General features: G+C 67.9%; 3 protein-coding genes across 5 annotated transcripts; all 3 read left to right on the forward strand.

Annotated features, from left to right (window-relative positions):
* The first annotated feature begins 199 nt into the window (after positions 1-199).
* On the forward strand, positions 200-1,644 carry TRIR (telomerase RNA component interacting RNase). Its single transcript, XM_082496634.1, has 3 exons — positions 200-456; positions 1,075-1,152; positions 1,235-1,644. Exons 1-3 carry the CDS (start codon positions 214-216, stop codon positions 1,340-1,342), a joined length of 429 nt encoding a protein of 142 aa, XP_082352760.1. The 5' UTR covers positions 200-213; the 3' UTR covers positions 1,343-1,644.
* A 1,148-nt stretch (positions 1,645-2,792) lies between these two features.
* On the forward strand, positions 2,793-10,368 carry TNPO2 (transportin 2). Of its 3 annotated transcripts, XM_082496637.1 has the most exons (25): positions 2,793-2,898; positions 3,399-3,573; positions 3,839-3,914; positions 4,088-4,237; positions 4,303-4,409; positions 4,478-4,611; positions 5,103-5,184; positions 5,289-5,411; positions 5,518-5,636; positions 5,747-5,807; positions 6,066-6,231; positions 6,366-6,518; positions 6,615-6,840; positions 7,074-7,245; positions 7,505-7,591; positions 7,687-7,794; positions 7,890-8,048; positions 8,138-8,225; positions 8,335-8,433; positions 8,544-8,639; positions 8,760-8,835; positions 8,942-9,041; positions 9,297-9,371; positions 9,476-9,607; positions 9,719-10,368. In XM_082496637.1, the coding sequence occupies exons 2-24, from the start codon at positions 3,475-3,477 to the stop codon at positions 9,581-9,583; spliced, it is 2,664 nt and encodes an 887-aa protein (XP_082352763.1). In that variant the 5' UTR covers positions 2,793-2,898; positions 3,399-3,474; the 3' UTR covers positions 9,584-9,607; positions 9,719-10,368. The 3 variants fall into 3 exon arrangements, 2 of the variants coding, with proteins under 2 accessions (XP_082352763.1, XP_082352762.1); XM_082496636.1 differs by having other exon boundaries at positions 8,544-8,835; XR_014270128.1 differs by lacking the exons at positions 9,476-9,607; positions 9,719-10,368 and having other exon boundaries at positions 8,798-8,835; positions 9,297-9,366.
* Positions 10,369-10,748: 380 nt separating this feature from the next.
* FBXW9 (F-box and WD repeat domain containing 9) lies at positions 10,749-14,296 on the forward strand. Its single transcript, XM_082496686.1, has 11 exons — positions 10,749-10,771; positions 11,362-11,742; positions 12,180-12,319; positions 12,426-12,554; positions 12,676-12,788; positions 12,872-12,963; positions 13,059-13,207; positions 13,303-13,416; positions 13,511-13,600; positions 13,731-13,796; positions 14,009-14,296. Exons 2-11 carry the CDS (start codon positions 11,364-11,366, stop codon positions 14,081-14,083), a joined length of 1,347 nt encoding a protein of 448 aa, XP_082352812.1. The 5' UTR covers positions 10,749-10,771; positions 11,362-11,363; the 3' UTR covers positions 14,084-14,296.
* The last annotated feature ends 232 nt before the right edge of the window (positions 14,297-14,528 follow it).

Genomic DNA, 14,528 nt, shown 5'->3' on the forward strand with positions numbered 1-14,528 from the left:
CGCCCCCTGATTGGCCGCGGCCCCGCCGTGCCGTCCCGCCCCCTGCAGTGGATTGGTCGCCGCGCCTGGCGATCCGGCGGGGGGCGGGACGGCACGGCTAGCGCCCCGCGCGTTGCCAGGCAACGCCGCCCTGCCGGCCGTCGCGCTGACGTCATCTTCCGGCGCCGCGCGCTTCCCGGCGTCCCCCGCGGCGCGGCGTTCGCGGCGGACAAGATGGAGGCGCACGGCGAAGAGGGGGAGGCCCCGTCGCCGCCGCCCGGGCCCGGCGGCGGCGTGAACGTCTTCGCCAACGACGGCAGCTTCCTGGAGCTCTTCAAGCGGAAGATGGAGGCGGAGCAGCAGCGGGAGCGCGAGGCGGCGGCAGCGGCGGCGGCCGCGGAGGCCCCCGGCGGCGCTGGGCCCGGCCCGCACCGCCCGTCCGACGGCTCGAAGAGGAGCGGCGGCGCCTTCAGCTTCGTAAGGACGCGGGGCCCGCGGCCTCCTCCCGTCCCCCCGCCCCGCTGCGGCGGCCCCGGTTGAGGCCCCGCGGGGGTAGCGGCGCCCTCGGGCTGGCTCCGGGGTGGCGGCGGCGGTGGCGGCTCCCTCCCGGCAGCGGCTGCCTCCTCCGGGAGGGCTTCCCCAGACGCGAGTGCGGGCTCCGGTTTTTGCTGGTGGCGCGTCCCGGGAGCCGGGTCGGGACCGGCGGCGGTGGGGCCCTGGAGCTCCGCGGGCACCCGTGATTGTCAAAGCGGGGGGCGCGTCCCGGGGGGGCTGCGCTGCCGCTCGGTGGAGCGGCCCTGGGGCTCCCCGCCTGCCCCCTGCCGCGCTTTCTTGTCTCTTGTTAAACTGTGTCAAACACCACCAAAATCCTCCGGGGAACGGGGGTGGCTTCGGCTGCTCCCCCGGGGGGACGTCACCCCTGCCACCCTCGGGGACCCGGGCAGGAGCGGGGTCCCCACGCTGTTGCCCGCCGCAAACAGACAGACGGACGGCCGCCGGCCGGGGTCTGATGGCCGTCCCTCCTGTTCCGTTGTGCAGGGGGCGGCGCTGTCCCTGCGGCGCGCGTAACGGTGGCAGTTCTGTCCCTTCCCCCAGGTGGGCAGGCGGCGAGGGGGGAACAAGCTGGCCCTGAAGACGGGAGTGGTGGCCAAGAAGCAAAAGACGGACGAGGAGGTGGGTGTCCCCGGGACCCCCCAGGCCCCTCCCGGGGGGAGTTCCGCGCTCTCCGCCCTCATTTCTCCTCCTTTCCTCACAGGTTTTGACGAGTAAAGGCGACGCCTGGGCCAAGTACATGGCGGAGGTGAAAAAGTACAAGGCGCACCAGTGCAGCGACGACGACAAAACCCGGCCCCTGGTGAAATAGCGCCCGGACTCGCCCCTGTATATACTTATTTAAGGGCGGGGGAGGCGCCGGCCCCACCCCTTTTATATCTATAAATACCAATCGCGCGCCCGGGGCCGCCGCTCCCGCCCCACCGGCAACCAGGACTTGACGCCGGCCGGCTACGGGCTGCCGCTGCCCACCGGGACCCGCTGCCACGCCTCCCCCCGCCTGGCCCCGGAAGGCAGTTTTGGGGTAGAAAGCGGAGAAATGGGGAGGGGAGAGGCGGGAGCTGGAGGGGGGGGAGGGTGGCCGCTGTCGCAGCATTAAAGACCTCAGAGATTTCGGAGCCGCTGAGCGACTTGTGGGTGTTTTTGGGGAGGGGGCTGCCCACCCTTCTCCCCGATATCACAGATTTGGGGGTCCCCTGGTGTTTGGGGGTGAGATGCTGGGGGCGTACAGGCCCCCCCCGGCCATGGTACCCACTGACTCAGAGTCTTCCAGGTTCCAACCTTTTATTTTTCACCCCCCTCAGTGCTGAATTTTCATGGCTTTGGTTTTTTTTTCCCCAGTAGAGCTGAGACAGGAGGTGGCTGTGTCTCGGGGAAGGGGGGGGGGGACACACCCACAGCCTGTGCCCCCCGGGGGGCCCTGCAGGGAGGAGGGGGGGTGCAGGCACAGCCAGGCCCTCCTCGGGCCAACTCCAGCAGAGAACCCCGACAGGTTTGGGGTCCCAGTTCCCCCCCATGTGCTGTCATCGCGCCAATTGTCCCTCCCAGTTCCCCCAGTGCCCCCTGTACCCCTGATTCCTCTCCCAGTACTACCAGTGCCCCCCTTCCAGTCCCCCCCATGCTCCCCGATTCCTCTCCCAGTGCCCCTTGAACACACTCCCAATGCATGCTGATACCCCTCCCAGTCCCGCCACTGCCCCCGAATTCCCTTCCAGTGACCCCGATTCCCCTCCCAGTCCCCCCAGTACTCCCCCCCGGTCCCTCTCCCAGTCCCCCCAGTGCCCCGATTCCCCCCTCAGTGCCCCCACTGCCCCCTGATTCCCCCTCCCAGTGTCCCCCCCATTCCTCTCCCAGTGCCTCCAGTGTACCCTGATCCCCCTCCCAGTCCCCCCAGTGCCCCGCGATCCCTCTCCCGGTCCTCCCAGTGCCCCCTGAACACCCTCCCAGTCCTCCCACTACCCCCTGCTCCCTCCCCAGTGCCCCCCGATCCCCCTCCAGCCCACCTCAGTGGTACGCTCCGCGCCGCGGTGCACGCTGGGAGACGCAGTCTGGCGCCGGGGACGGGCGGGTGAGTTCCGCGCATGCGCATAGCCGCCCTCCCCACCCCCCTCCCGCTCCCCTTTCCCCACGTGGCCCCGCCTCCGGCCCACGTGAGGCGGCGCCGTCCTTCCCGCGCGCTCACGTGGTGCCCGCGGCGGGGCGGACGGTGGCCGGCGGGGGTCAGCGCCCGCGTGCCGCGCTCGCTCCTCCGGGCAGCGCCGGTGCACCGAGGCCGCCCCGAGCCCCCCCCCCTTCCTTCCTCCCTCCCTCCCCCGACCGCCCCCCCCTACCCCATACCCCTTCCCCGAACCCCGGAACACCCCCCCGGTAGGTACCGGCCCGGCGGGGGCGGCTGGGAAGCGGCGCGGGGCCTGGCGGGCGGGGGAGGCCCGGCGGGAGCGGGCTGAGGGGGCGCGGAGGATGGGGGAAGGAGGCCTGAGGGGGGGGAAATTGGGGGGCCGGGGGGGTAATTGGGGGTTCGGGGACGGGGGGAGGCGAGGCCGTGCCGCGGGAGAGGGGTGCCGGCGGCGGGGGGGGGAGCGTACGGGGGCGAGAGGAGCAAACGGGGGGGGGAGCTGGACCGGGGGGCAAACGGAAGTGCGGGGGCGGGGGGAGGCAGGGCCGGGGGCGTTTATAGCCTGGGAGGGGGGTAGATCTGCCCCCCCCCCCCCCCGCCTTTAACGGGGCATCCCCGTCCCCACGTGCTCGGACGGCCCCCGGGGGGGGGGAAGGACCGTCCTTCCCCCCCCCCCTGGGAACCGCGCATCATCCCGGGGGTGGCCTGCTCCTGCTCGCCTTAGATCCCGGTCCCACTTCTCCCCCCGCAGGGATCCGGGGGCTGTGCTGCTCCCCCCGCTCCGTTCGGCTGCTGACCCCCCCCGGGGGACCCCCCCCGCCGCCGCCATGGACTGGCAGCCGGACGAGCAGGGCCTGCAGCAGGTCCTGCAGCTGCTGAAGGACTCGCAGTCCCCCAACACGGCCACTCAGCGCGTCGTGCAGGACGTATCCTGAGGAATTGGGGGGGTTTGGGATCCCCATGGGGGGGGGATGACACGACAGCACACACACCATCCCCATTTGAGGAGAAATTGGGGGTTTTCTGTGTTAACGGCTCAGCAGCTGCGAGAAACGGGGCCGGGTAGAGCTCTGGAGGGACTGGACCTGGGGAACGGGGGGGAGGGGGGCCCGGGGGGGGGGAGGGGGTTCGGCCACCTTAATCTGGGGCAGCATCACTGTCCCCATCCCTGTCCTTAACCATCCGGGGCAGAAACTGAAGCAACTGAACCAATTCCCCGACTTCAACAACTACCTGATCTTCGTGCTGACGCGGCTCAAGTCCGAAGGTGGGTTTGGGGGTCTCCTGCGTCCCAGGGGGGGGTTGTCAGTGACATTTGGGGGGTGGCAGAGGAGGATGCAGGAGCTGAGCCCGCCCGTTTCAGGCTGAGGGAGGTGGAAGTGGAGGGGATGCACGGTGCGGCCCCCCCAGTTAACGACTCATTTCCCCCCCCCCCCCAAGATGAGCCGACGCGGTCGCTCAGCGGCCTGATCCTGAAGAACAACGTCAAGGCGCACTACCAGAGCTTCCCCCAGCCCGTGGCCGAGTTCATCAAGCAGGAGTGTCTCAACAACATCGGGGACGCCTCCTCCCTCATCCGGGCCACCATCGGTGAGACAGGGCAGGGGCTCCCCCGGGGACCCCCGGCCCCCCCCGCGCTAACAAACCCCCCGCAGGCATCCTCATCACCACCATCGCCTCCAAGGGGGAGCTGCAGATGTGGCCGGAGCTGCTGCCGCAGCTCTGCAACCTGCTCAACTCGGAGGACTACAACACCTGCGAGGTGCGCGTGGCCGGGTGGGGGGGTCGGGGGGGGCCGCGGCCGGCACTGACCCCCCCTCTGGCACGCAGGGGGCGTTTGGGGCCCTGCAGAAGATCTGCGAGGACTCCTCCGAGCTCCTGGACAGCGATGCGCTCAACCGGCCCCTCAACGTCATGATCCCCAAGTTCCTCCAGTTCTTCAAGCACTGCAGTCCCAAGATCAGGTATGGGTGTGCTGGGGGGGGACACGCTTCTCCCCCTACGGCCTCACGATTGGGTACAGAGGGGTCAGGGGGGGCCAAGCTAGGGTGAGAGTGTTGGGGGGGCTGTGCTATTTAACGAGCTGGGGTGGGAAACGAGCTGTTTCTCTGCCCCCTGCCACTGGTTGTGGTTTGCCTCGGGGTCCCCTTGTCCCTGTCCTTCCCCCCATGAGGGTGGTCCGGCTCCATCTGTGCCCCATTGGGGTGACGTGGGGATTTGAGCCCCCCCCCAGACCGGGCAGCTCCAGCTCAGCCCATCCCTGTGTCCCCACATCACCCCATGGGGACCCCGCGTGTGTCCCCAGGTCTGGGTTTCCCTCTCATGAGTTAATTCAGCGCCGTGGGGTCCAGGAGGGGCAGGCGGCTGGGCTGACCCCCCCCTCCCGGCTCCCCATCGTTAGCTAACGAGCCTGTCAGATGACACACCCCCTCCGCCATGGTCTGTGTCCCCCCAGGTCCCACGCCATCGCCTGCGTCAACCAGTTCATCATGGACCGGGCTCAGGCACTGATGGAGAACATTGACACCTTCATCGAGGTGAGTGGCCGGGCGGGGGGAACCCCCCTAGAGCCCCCCGAGAGGAGCCCTGAGGGCAGTCAGGGGTGAGTGGGCTCCTACGTGTGTGTCGTCCCCCCCACCAGCACCTCTTTGCCCTGGCGGTGGACGAGGACCCCGAGGTGCGGAAGAACGTGTGCCGCGCGCTGGTGATGCTGCTGGAGGTCCGCATTGACCGCCTCATCCCCCACATGCACAGCATCATCCAGGTAGGACATCGGGGGCAAGCAAAAGGGTCCAGGGGACCCCCGGGTGGGCGAGTTGGGGGGGCGCTGATGTGCCCCCCCTCTCCTCCCGGTTCCTTTCCCCCTGCAGTACATGCTGCAGCGGACGCAGGACAGCGACGAGAACGTGGCGCTGGAGGCTTGCGAGTTCTGGCTGACGCTGGCCGAGCAGCCCATCTGCAAGGAGGTGCTGACCTCCCACCTGGTGCAGTGAGTGCTCGGGACGGTCCCTTCTCGTCCCCCAGACCCCCCTGCCCCCACCAAGACCCTTCCCCACCCCCTCAATTCCCCCCTTTTTGCCCACTCCCCCCCCCCCACAGGCTCATCCCCATCCTGGTGAACGGCATGAAGTACTCGGAGATTGACATCATCCTGCTCAAGGTACGATGTCGGGGTGAGGACGCAAGAGCGCCTGGTTCCCTATCCCTCCCCCAGCTCTGGGGGTGGTACTGGGTAAACTGGAGGGACTGGGGTGAGACAGGAGCTGCCCCAAGACCTCCTGGACGTGATGACAGATTCAGAGCTGATGCCGGTGATGGCTGTTGTGTTCGTACTGTCTGATCCCTGAGGGCCGGTGGTCCCCGGGATGGGTGGTTTGGGGGTCCCCATGGTGTGACGCTATGTCCCCTGTCCCCACAGGGTGACGTGGAGGAGGACGAGGCCATTCCTGACAGCGAGCAGGACATCAAGCCCCGCTTCCACAAGTCTCGCACGGTGACGCTGCAGCACGAGGAGGAGCGGCCGCAGGACCCCGATGACGTGGAGGATGAGGACGACGATGACACACTCTCAGACTGGAACCTGAGTACGGGCTCGTTGTGGAGGGTCCCGGCCCCGGGTTTGGGGTCCTGCGGTGAACCCTGGGGTTAATTAAACCCCGAGGTGAGATGGTGCCTGTTCGGGAGGGATTAACCCCGTCCCCTCTTGCTTGCCTGGCAGGGAAGTGCTCGGCTGCTGCGCTGGACGTCCTGGCCAACGTCTTCCGGGAAGAGCTGCTCCCCCACCTCCTCCCGCTGCTCAAGGAGCTCCTCTTCCACCCCGAGTGGGTCATCAAGGAGTCCGGCATCCTCGTCCTGGGGGCCATCGCGGAAGGTGGGTGCCGCACCACCTGCCCCTGGCCAGTCCCTGAGCCACCACCGTGCCGGCGCCGGGGGTCTCTGAGCCGCCCTGTGCCCCCCCCTCCCCCAGGCTGCATGCAGGGCATGGTGCCCTACCTGCCGGAGCTGATCCCCCACCTCATCCAATGCCTGTCGGACAAGAAGGCGCTGGTGCGCTCCATCGCCTGCTGGACCCTGAGCCGCTACGCCCACTGGGTGGTCAGCCAGCCCCCCGACATGTACCTGAAGCCCCTCATGACTGAGCTGCTCAAGCGCATCCTCGACAGCAACAAGCGGGTGCAGGAGGCGGCGTGCAGGTAAGGGCTGGGGGGAGAGGGGGGACACACGTGATTTTGGGGCCGCCCGTGGCGGTTCTTTTGGGGCACGATCTGCTGGATTCGCGTTTCTGGGCGGGATGAGCAATTTGATGTATTGAGTCGCTGTGATGATGGCGTATTCGTACTGTCTGACCCAGAGCGGGGGTCTGTGGGGGGCTTAGTCCTGACTCGGGGGAGGGGTTGCTGACCCTTTTTTACCCACCCCCCCGCAGCGCCTTCGCCACGCTGGAGGAGGAGGCCTGCACGGAGCTGGTGCCGTACCTCAGCTTCATCCTGGACACGCTGGTCTTCGCCTTCGGCAAGTACCAGCACAAGAACCTGCTGATCCTCTACGACGCCATCGGGACCCTCGCCGACTCCGTGGGGCACCACCTCAACCAGCCGGTACGATGTGGGGTGTCCCCATCCCAGGGGGATCCCTGCCCCCCCCCCCCCAGCGCATCCCCCTCCCCATACCCCAGCCTGGGACCAGTGATGACAAGTGACAACAGACATTCGAATCCCGAATTCCCGATGTGGATCTCTTTTGGTCTGATGGTCCCTGGGCTGAGGGGGAGCAGCCCCCCGCCCCCCCCTCCCCATGTCCCTGCCCCACGTCCCCCCTCCCTCCGCATGACAGCGTCTCTCTCTCCCTGCGGCACAGGAGTACATCCAGAAGCTGATGCCTCCGCTCATCCAGAAGTGGAATGAGCTGAAGGATGAGGACAAAGACCTCTTCCCGCTGCTGGAGGTGAGCCGTGGGGCGCGGAGGGTGGCGGCAAGGGGGGTTCTCCATCCCCTTGCCCCTCTCCCACCCCCCTGCTCTGTTCCCCTCCCCATCCGCAGTGCCTGTCCTCGGTGGCCACCGCCCTGCAGAGCGGCTTCTTGCCCTACTGCGAGCCCGTCTACCAGCGCTGCGTCACCCTGGTCCAGAAGACGCTGGCTCAGGCCATGGTGAGCCGCAGCCCCCCCATTGCCCGGGCACTGTGGGGTTGTGATCCTCCCCCCGCCCCGTGGGGTGACCGTGGCCCCCCCCTCTGTCCCCACAGATGTACAACCAGCACCCCGAGCAGTACGAAGCCCCCGACAAGGACTTCATGATCGTGGCTTTGGACCTGCTGAGCGGTTTGGCTGAGGGTCTCGGCTGCCACGTGGAGCAGCTGGTGGCTCGCAGCAACATCATGACTCTGCTCTTCCAGTGCATGCAGGTGAGGAGACCCCCCCGGGACTCCCCCCTGCCCTGGCTTAGGGGCCACCGGGACCCCCCCAGCGCTCACCCCCTGCCCGCTCCCCGCAGGACACCATGCCCGAGGTGCGGCAGAGCTCCTTCGCCCTCTTGGGAGACCTCACCAAGGCTTGTTTCGTGCACGTCAAGCCCTGCATCGGTGGGTGCTGGGGCTGCGGAGGAAGGGGGGGGAAGCGGGGGGACCCCAGAATGATATGCTGGGGGGCAGGGGGTGAGGGCACCTGCTGCTGACCCCCCCTCCCCCCCAGCCGAGTTCATGCCCATCCTGGGCACCAACCTCAACCCCGAGTTCATCTCCGTCTGCAACAACGCGACCTGGGCCATCGGGGAGATCTGCATGCAGATGGGTGAGTGCCTTGTTTCCCATCCCCCCCCAAGCCCCCCAGGAGCTCAGTCCAGACCCCCCCATCCCCCCAACCCTGACAACCCCCCCACCCCTGTCATCCCCTCCCGGCAGGGGCAGAGATGCAGCCCTACGTCCAGATGGTCCTGAACAACCTGGTGGAGATCATCAACCGCCCCAACACCCCCAAAACGCTCCTGGAGAACACGGGTGAGGCTGGGGAAGGGGGCACAGCGAGACCCCCAGGTTGGGGGGGGTTCTGGGGTGGGGGGATGTCTATTTGCTGTTGGCCCCCCCCCCAAACTCCCCCTTCCCTCCCTCTGCCCGCAGCCATCACCATCGGCCGTCTGGGCTTTGTCTGCCCGCAGGAGGTGGCCCCCATGCTGCAGCAATTCATCCGGCCCTGGTGAGTTTGGGGTGGGGGGGATGCTGTTCTGGGGGGTCCCCATGACCCCCCAGGAGGCAAAACGGGGGGGGGAATGAACCCCAATTCCCCCTTCTTTCACCTTAAGGTGCACATCTCTCCGTAACATCCGAGACAACGAGGAGAAGGATTCGGCTTTCCGCGGCATCTGTGTGATGATCGGGGTGAACCCCGGGGGGGTTGTGCAGGTACTGGGGGGGGGACACCAAGTAATTTGGGGGGCAGGGGATGGTGGTTGCCCATGAGCCACCAGCACGAGGAAGGGGGAGATTTGGGGGGGGGACATGACACGACTCAATTGCAGCCTGGCTCTACGCAAAATGAGGGGGTGCCTATCCCCATCACCCCCCTATTTTGTCCCCTTATCACCCCCCTATTTTGTCCCCTTATCACCCCCATGTCTATCTTCCCCCTCCCCCCCTCCGTGTCCATTCCCCCCCCAGGACTTCATATTCTTCTGCGATGCCGTCGCGTCCTGGGTGAGCCCCAAGGACGACCTGCGGGACATGTTCTATAAGGTCAGTGAGGGGTAAAAGGGGGGGACACCCCTCTACTGCTTGAGAGGGGGGTTTAGAAGGGCCCCCCCTCGTTGTTAACCCCCTTCCTTCCACCCCCCCTCCAGATCCTCCACGGCTTCAAGGACCAGGTGGGCGAGGAGAACTGGCAGCAGTTTTCGGAGCAGTTCCCACCCCTGCTCAAGGACCGGCTGGCGGCGTTTTATGGGGTCTAAGTCAGCCGGAGGCACTGGAACCAGGTCCGGGGGGGGGGGCAGCACCCCCAAAAAAGGGGGGAGCGGACAGATGGACCCCCCCCACCGGACGGACAGACCCCCCCTGACCCCTGTCCCTTCTCCCCTCTCCCGCAGGTCGGCGCCGGGAGGCCGTCGGGACGGCGGCTGTGAGCGGGCGGCCCCCGCGCCGTACCCGGGGGGGTTCGGGGGGGCGGGAGGAGCCGCGGGAGGGGGGGGGAAACCACGGTGCGGTGACACCCTCCCCCCGCCCCATCTCCGGTTTCCCCGTCCCCCGAGATCGGTTTCACCCCCGGGGGGGGAGGGACTGTGGGGGTGGGGGGTGGGCCGTGGTAGCCGCGGGGGTGGGGGGATGGACCCGTGGCGGGGGCGCCCCAAACCCCGGGGTGTGGGGGGGAAGCAAAAATCGGGGCAAAAGGGTCCAAAAATGGGGGTGGCCTCGGGGGGGTGGTGATGAAACTCCCTTCCCCCCGCTCTTATTCCACTGTAGGATGTTCCCGTTCTCCCCCCCCCGCATGGTGCCCCCCCACCCCGTACCCATGCGCACGTTTATGGAGATAAACCTATAGGAACGTATAGAGCAGCCCCGGGCGGGGGGGGGTTTGGGGGGGGCCCCTGGGAGGGGGGGGCGGGGGGCCGGGGGGGGCCGAGCCGCCTCCGTTGTGCTTCGTCGTGAGCGAGTCGGTGCCACGTTTCTCGTGTTTTTGTTTTTGTTTTCTTTTCCCCCTCCCCCGTTTTGTTCCGTTTTTTACCGTTTACAGGGCGCGGGGGGGGGCGGGGAGGCGGCGGGGGGGGGGGGGGGGGGGGCGGGGGGCGGCGGGCCCGGTTGTGCCGCGCCCCCTCGCTCCTGCTCGGCAAAAAAAAAAAAAAAAAAAAAAAAAAAGAGTCCGTTGTTGACCGTCCGCCGTCTCGGTGCCGTTTGTTCCCGCCGCGGGTGGGGGGGGTGGGGGAACGGGGAGGGTATCTCTTCCCCCTCCCGGGACTGCAGCGGCCCTTCCCGGCGGCTCGGCCGCCACACGTGCGGCCCTTCCGGCGCCGCTGGATGACGTCGCTACGCGCCTCTCACTCCCATTGGTGAGGTGTGGGTCACGTGGGGGCGGTGCGGCGCACCGGAAGTGGATCCCGCCGTGGCCGTGGAGACGGGACGCGGCGGGGCCGGGCCGGGCCCCGGTAATGAGGGGGGGGCTGGGGGGACCCCAAACATGGTGGGGGGGTTGGGGGGGTAGTGAGGGGGCAGGAACGGGACTTTGAGGAGGTTCCGGTACCGGTGCTGGGGGGACTCAGGTGCTGGGGCGGGTCCCGGTATCGGGAGTTCAGGGAGTGTCTGGGTGTCGGGGGATCCCATTGAGCGGGAGGGCCGGTACCGGGGGCTTTCGGGGGGGGGGGCGGATCGGGGCGTTGGGTGATCCAATTAGGGTGCGGTGGGGCTCAGTAGCAGGGGATCTTGCACCAGGGCTGGGTCCGGTACCGGCGCTTTGGGTGGGTTCTGGGGCGGGGGGAGGGCGGTACCGGATCTCGGTAGGGCCGGGGGGGGGGGGGGGGGTCGGATACCGGTGGGATCCCAGTGGGGAGTGGGAGACCTGGTATCGGCCCTCTGGGGGGATATGGGTTGGGGGGGGGTGGGTCCCGGTTACCGGGGCTTTGGGGGCCCTCGCTGTTGGGGTGGGGGTCCCAATTTGAGGTGAATCCCCGTATTATAAGGCTGGGGGGAGAGGCAGTAATGTGGACTGGGGGCCCCCCTGACACATCCCCCCCGGCAGCCATGGAGGGGGCCCCCGCGCCCGACGACCCCGATCGGCAGGCGCAGGAGTACGTCACCCGACTGCGGGGGTCGGGGACCCCCCCAGGGTGCCCCCCACCGCCACCACTGGAACCCAGTCTTCCCGTTCCCCCCCCGCGGCCCCCCCTGGGGCTGAAGCGGCCGCCTGTGGCGGCCGCTTCAGCCCCGGGGGGAGCCGCGGGGGGGCTGTTGTCGCTGCCACTGGAGCTGCTGCTGGAGATTTGCGGGTACCTGGGGGCACGGGAGGTGCAGGCAGTTCTGCCCCACGTCTGCCGGGCGCTGCGGGAGGTGGCCCGGGATGCCGTGGCCTGGCGGCTCCGTCTACAGCGCAGCGCCCGCGGCCATTTCCCCGTCCTGGAAGGTAGGTCTGGGTCTGGGGGGAGGTGGGGTGTGTTGGGATGACAGGATTTCCCCTCTACCCCGCTCTGTTTCCTCACGGGAACTCCAAAAATTTTCTTTGTGGCGGACTGGGGACGTTCTTAATACTCTGTTTTCCTGGCTCTGCCCACACTAAGGGGGCTGTGGGGTGCTGCGGAGGGTAAATGTGAGGAGTTTGGGACCTTCTCTGCCCCTTATCTCGTTATGGCAGGTTGGGGACCCCCTCCCCAATTCCCCCCAGTGGATTGGAACCCCCCCCCAACACCCCATTTCCTCCCACTCTGTTGGCTACAGGGCGCCGCATGGGGTGAAGGGGATGGGTTGGGGACCCCTGCCAGTGCCCCAAATCCCCCCCAGTGCCCCAAATTCACCCCCCATAAGTTTGTGGGAGCCCCCCAACACCCCCTTTTTTCCCCGCAGAGGAGGGGTTTGACTGGTCAGCCGCCTGCGTGGACCTGGAGGAGCACCTGCAGCGCTGGGGGGGCGGCGGGGCCCCCATGGAGCACTTCTCCCTGGACGAGGGGCACTTCGCCTCCGTCGATTCCGTCCTCCTGCTGCAGGTAGGGATGCACCAGGCCTGGGATGGGGGGGGGGGGGGGGGGGGGGGATCCCCCCCGTTCTGTGGCAGGGGGCCCCCACCTCACCCCTGTCCCCTCCGCCTGGCAGGGAGGGACCCTCTGTGTTTCGGGCGCCCGCGACCGCAACGTCAACCTGTGGGACCTGCGGCAGTTGGGCCGGGCCCCCGGCAAGGTGCTGGTGAAGGCGCTGGGCACCGAGCGCAACGGGACGCACAAGGTAGGAGGGCACAGGTGTTATCCCCCTGCTCCTACGCCTCAGTTCCCCTCCTTGGGGAACCGTTGGGGGGGGTCCTGGGGCGGTTTCGGGACCGGTTGTGTGTTTGGGTTCTCCCTCGCAGGGCTGGGTCTGGTGTTTGGCCTCCCGAGACAACAAGGTGTGCTCAGGCTCCTGGGACAGTACGGTGAAGCTGTGGGACCTGGAGACGGAGGGGCAGCAGTTTGGGGAGATCAAGTAACACCTTGGGGGGGGTGTCCGGGAGGAGGGGGTCTTTTAGGGGGTGCCTTGGCTGACCCCAACCCTCCACTCACCCCCAGGGAGAAAGCGGCTGTGCTGTGCCTCTCCTACCGCCCCGACGTCCTCGTCACCGGGACTTACGATAAGACAGTGACAGTCTACGACCCCCGAGGTCGGTCCTGCCTTGGGGTCGGGGATCCCCAGCAGGGAAGGGAGGGGGGAATGGCTGGGGGGGATCCCCTGGGCTGAACCCCCTTTCTCCGGCAGCTGGTCAGGCCCTGGTGCGCAGCTACAAGCCCCACGCCAGTGCCGTCCTGTCCCTGGCAGCCGACGACCGGCTCATCGTGTCGGGCAGTGAGGACCGGACCCTCGTCGTCTTCGACCGACGGGCCGATGGGGTCCTCCAGCGGCTGCAGGTGGGTCCCGCTGACCCCCCAAACCCGCTGGGGGCCCCCGGTGGCTCTGTCCCCTGTCTCCTGCGGCCCAACGCCTCTCTGCTTTCCCTCCCCAGCTGGAAAACTACCTGCTCTCTATGTCATACCGGGGGACACAGCTCTGGGCCGGGGACAACCAGGGCCGGGTGTACGTCTTTGGGAACAGCACCGGCAGCTTCCAGCCCGCCCGGGTAGGGACCCCGAGGGGAATTTAGGGGGTGCGGGGGGGTCGCCCTCTGCCCCTCTGATGCCTCAAAGTCTGTTTTCGTGTTTCCCTTCCTGCAGTATTTCGATGTGGGGCACCGGCTGCAGATCACGGGGCTCTGGCACTCGCTGGGGTCCCTCTACACCACATCCACCGACAGGACACTGCGGGTGAGCGTCCCTCCGTTCCCGTCTCGTTGCACCGGGCTGGAGGGGGGTCCCCACACGGGGTTGGGGGGGGGTCCCACTGACCCCTCTGTGGGGGTCTGGAGGGCTGCGAACGGCTTTCGCTCTCTTGTAGATACACGTTCCTACGGACCCTCCCCGCACCATTTGCTCCTGGACGCACGACGATGTCCTCAATGGGGTAAGGAGGCGAGACCCCCCCCTCGCACACACGTGTGCACACACACACCACCTCTTGCACACACGTGTGCATCTGTCTCAGCTTCCCCCACCTCAGCCCCACCGTGGCTGCTACCGTGCTGGTGCCCAGGACGAGGGGGGTGTCCCCGCGGGGCAGGGGGTGTCCCCTAACAGCCTCCCCCGCCCCGCTGACGCCCCTCTCGTCCCCTCCAGATCAGTGTGGAGGGCGATGTGGTGGCTGCCGCCTCCGGAGGCCTCTCGGTCGAGGTGTGGAGGCTCCGGACCTGATGTGCTGCTGCTGCCCTGTGCTCACACTGCCCGGGAAGGGGGGACTGCCGGGACTGGGGGTCTCCCCGCCGCCGCGGGGGTCTGTCCCCGCTCCCTGGCGCAGGGACCCCTCAGCGTCCCCCAACATGGAGGAGACGGGCCCCTGGCAGGGCTGGGAGCTGCCGCCCGTTGGTGGGTATTAAAAGGATTTGACTGGAGAGGAGGTTGCGTCTCCCCGCGGGGGTCTCGGCGGTTTTGGGGCGGTTTCGGGGTCACGCCGGTCCAGCGCCATCGCCTGCGTAGAGACGTTTCGCGTCCGGGCGTCTATTGTCCCTCCGCGGCCACCGTCCCTCCTTCAAGATGGCGGCACGCAGCCGTACGGCAGAGAGAGCGGCGAGCAAGATGGCAGCGCACAGGCGCAGTGCTGGAGGGCGGGCCAGGATGACCTTGCGCAGGCGCAGTACGC

The sequence above is a fragment of the Vanellus vanellus genome, assembly GCF_965231255.1.
Source record: "Vanellus vanellus genome assembly, chromosome: 30".
NCBI lineage: Eukaryota > Metazoa > Chordata > Aves > Charadriiformes > Charadriidae > Vanellus > Vanellus vanellus.